General features: G+C 45.9%; 1 protein-coding gene across 1 annotated transcript in view; it reads left to right on the top strand.

Annotated features, from left to right (window-relative positions):
• The window catches only part of wwc1 (WW and C2 domain containing 1), a 54,773-nt gene that overhangs the window by 51,031 nt on the left and 323 nt on the right, over positions 1-3,419 (top strand). The window contains exons 20-22 of the mRNA XM_034889998.1: positions 1,391-1,621; positions 2,453-2,571; positions 3,321-3,419. The exon at positions 3,321-3,419 is cut by the window's right edge and continues 323 nt beyond it. Coding sequence (XP_034745889.1) covers positions 1,391-1,621; positions 2,453-2,571; positions 3,321-3,387 — 417 coding nt within the window. The 3' untranslated portion in view covers positions 3,388-3,419. The remainder of the gene's footprint in view (positions 1-1,390; positions 1,622-2,452; positions 2,572-3,320) is intronic.

The raw sequence follows: 3,419 nt of genomic DNA, 5'->3' as shown, positions 1-3,419 counted from the left end.
CTACTGAAGCCCCAGAAACATGGCTACTGAAGACCCAGAAACATGGCTACTGAAGACCCAGAAACATGGCTACTGAAGCCCAGTGGTTCAGGACCTCAGCTGTGTAACTCCAGCAGCTCGTCTGTGTTACAGTCTCAGGGATTTGACTCCTCACCCTCCGTTATCTGCAGTGTGTCTGCTGTCATCTCCCTGCTTCTCGACAGGGAAGTCGAACCTGCAGCTTTACCGTCGCCTCCTTTCTCCAGAGAGAGGGAAAGGAGACGGGCGGAGAGCCTGTTTGCTTTTTTTGAGCCCGCCGATTCTCCCGGTGAAGTGACCCTTAATATTTAATAACCGTGTAAATGTTTAATGCAGCTCTGACACATGCCAGGCTCTATTAATTTAGAGGCAGGCAGCAGCATCTCCGTGTCCCTCCTGGGGCTCAACAGCAAAGGGAAATCCGCAAACACACATTACATGTTGGAGACAGATTTTTCCATATAATTCAGGTAGTTTACACTCATGTGACTCGTGCGGACATGTAACGTATCGCTGGCTTCATCTGTTTAACTCTAGCTCTTTGGTGAGTACGTGTGTTCACACAGCGTACAACGGGACTGTTACAACGGCAATGCTCTCAAAATATTTGGCATCCGTCACTGCTGGTTAACCGAAGTGAGTTGGAAAGAAATGCTATTAGGAAAGATGATTCTCATGCATCAGGGATGGATTCTAAAAGTTGCTTTGCAGAGACCCCTGGCTGCACGGCTGGGTATCGGGGAGGTATCAAAAATAGTCCTCACACCGGTACCGATACTTTGATACCGGTTCCTAATTGACACCTTTTCCGAAACTAATTTTACAAAACAAAAACAAGTGACAACATCACACTTTAAGGCACAAATCTTTCAATTTATTTTTCAGCTCCTACTACGTGAGCCCTGTCTCTGTGTAACATTAGACAGCCAATCACAGACATCATGCTTCTACCAAGATCATATATCATACATACACACACACACACACAGACACACACACACACACATACCTGGACTTACATTAACCTGTTTGCGCTGGATGCTTCGCGCCAACACATCTAGAAGCTGCTGTGTGCTTATTGGCTCCTTGAAACTGATAAAACGTTCTCCTTGGGCAATGAAATAGGGCATTGAATGATGAGGGATTACACACTTGCAATTCTCCTAAAAACTGGTGATCGACTGATACTGGTTTTTCGAGGCCGATGTGTATAAATACATATAATCTGCAAAATGCCAACAAAACAGCCCAATTATCAGCCAGGGCTATGCCTACTAAAAAGTCAAATTTGTAAAAAATCAGTAAATCAGATTTGGGACCCAGAAATGACATTGTGTGTGTTTAACTGGATCCCTCCCTGTCCTCCCTGCAGCCTGCGGTGCAGGTTAAAGGTCTGGACGGTCTGCTGCGGACGTCCCTGGATCTGGAAATGGACCTGCAGGTGTCTCGGACGCGGCAGTCCCGGCTGGCACAGGAGCTGCGGGTCCTGAGGGAGCTGAAGACCCAGCTGGAGAACGCCAGGCAGCAGGGCCAGAGAGAGCTGCCGGCCTGGGTCCAAGAAGACGAACGCTTCCGCCTTCTCCTCAAACAGGCCGAGATACAGGTGAGTGACCATCGTGGAATTAGACCAGGTCCGTTTAACCATCCTGGTGCATCCAGGTGTGCTCGAGGGTTTTTAATCACACGGGATCTTTGGTTCTGCCGGGGCTCTACGCAAAGCTTACGTCAATTACGTAAGAAACCAACGGCGTTGTGAATATTCCTACTTGTGCGATGGGGATGGTTTTGTAGCGAGTAGAATAGAAGAGAAAGCCTTTATTGTCATCATACACAAGTACACAGTACCTGTGCAACGAGATTGAAGCAATCCCTTTACAGTGTTGACACAAAAATATTAGAATCCAAGATAACAATATCAAATGTCAAAAATATAAAGTGGAGGTAGTGCAGAGAAAAAAGAGTGGGCGGTGCTGGTGCACAGTCCTGAGTCCTGAGAGCAACTGTGTACACGTAGTGGGAAAGTAGATAAGTGTTAACAAATTAACAAATATTGCACAGTAATGAAAGGAAATGGATAAGTACTAAATAATAAATATATTAAATATCGCACTGTATGAATCTGCACAGATTACAGTGTCCTGTGAGGTACTGACTCCGATTGTGGAGACGGAGAAACCAAGTGTCTCCCCTGTCTCCTTGTTTTGCAAAGCTACCGAGCCACGGCCGAGAGACGTGGGGTTATATTTGGCAGCATCAGTCTACGTCATGGGTCAGGCGTAGGGTCAGTGTCTCCACGTGCCTACGTATGAAGCCACAGCGCAGAAGCATAAATCAGACGTCAGTCCTCGAGAGGACACACTTCTTTCGAGCCGAGTTGAGTAGCTTCTGATTTTCCAGCGAACTGAACCCCTCCTGTGCGCTCTGCTCTGTTCAGACTCGGGAGGAGCAGCTGCAGGAGAAGCGGGTGGAGAAGATGATGAGGGCAGCAGCCAAGGGCGTCCACAAGATCAGGGGCCAGAGCTGCAACGAGGTCCCCAAGGTCCAGACCTTCAGGTGGGAGAAACAACAAACCCGGTTATCAATCAGAGCTGAACAGAGTTCTGAATTATAAGACCCTGTTTAGATTATTAGTTCATTTAACAGCAGCCATGCACAGCACACATGCTGCACCACAAATGGCTGCATAGCTAATTTGCATCTGCGGTCCCTGTCCATTCATATATTTACAAAACAATACAGTTTAGTAGTACATTATTAAGCCCACATCTTTCTACATCACATATTTATTACATACATCATGGTCTCCACGGCAAGTGGAGGAAAACATTACTACAAACCACTTTGGAGCTCCGGAAAAATGAGAAGCACCTGGAAAGAAAAGTCAAATCAAAAATTTGTCTTCACAATCTGGAAACATGATATAAATATTCACACAACTCCATCACCAACACCACCTGTACCTGTAGTAGACCAACACGCTGGTCATCCAGTCAAGTTGTTGTACTGCAGGTGTTTAGACCTCTTTAGAAAGAGAGCAGGGATCCCTCTTCCAGGTCAAATGCAATACCCTGGTGCTCATAAGTTTAGGAACCCGTGCTAAAGTCGACTTAAAAGAGGAATATAAAAAAAAAAAAATCATATTTGGGAAATTGACCTTAATTGCAGTAATTAATTGCATTAATTGCCTTAATTTTAAAAAATGAAGAAGAATCCGACCTTTAAGGACACCAGTTTTCTTTGTGAATGATTAACACCTCGTAAAGAAATATAAGATCTTCTGACTGTTTCCTGTGTGATTTCAGAGAGAAGATGGCGTTCTTCACACGAGCAAAGACCAGCATCCCCGACCTGCCGGCTGACGACGTGTAGAGAAGCATTTCAGAAGTCCCCCCCCCCCCCCC

The sequence above is a fragment of the Etheostoma cragini genome, chromosome 13 (assembly GCF_013103735.1).
Source record: "Etheostoma cragini isolate CJK2018 chromosome 13, CSU_Ecrag_1.0, whole genome shotgun sequence".
Classification (NCBI taxonomy): domain Eukaryota; kingdom Metazoa; phylum Chordata; class Actinopteri; order Perciformes; family Percidae; genus Etheostoma; species Etheostoma cragini.
Note: the sequence above shows the minus strand (reverse complement) of the source record. Positions and strands in the feature narration are given on the sequence as shown.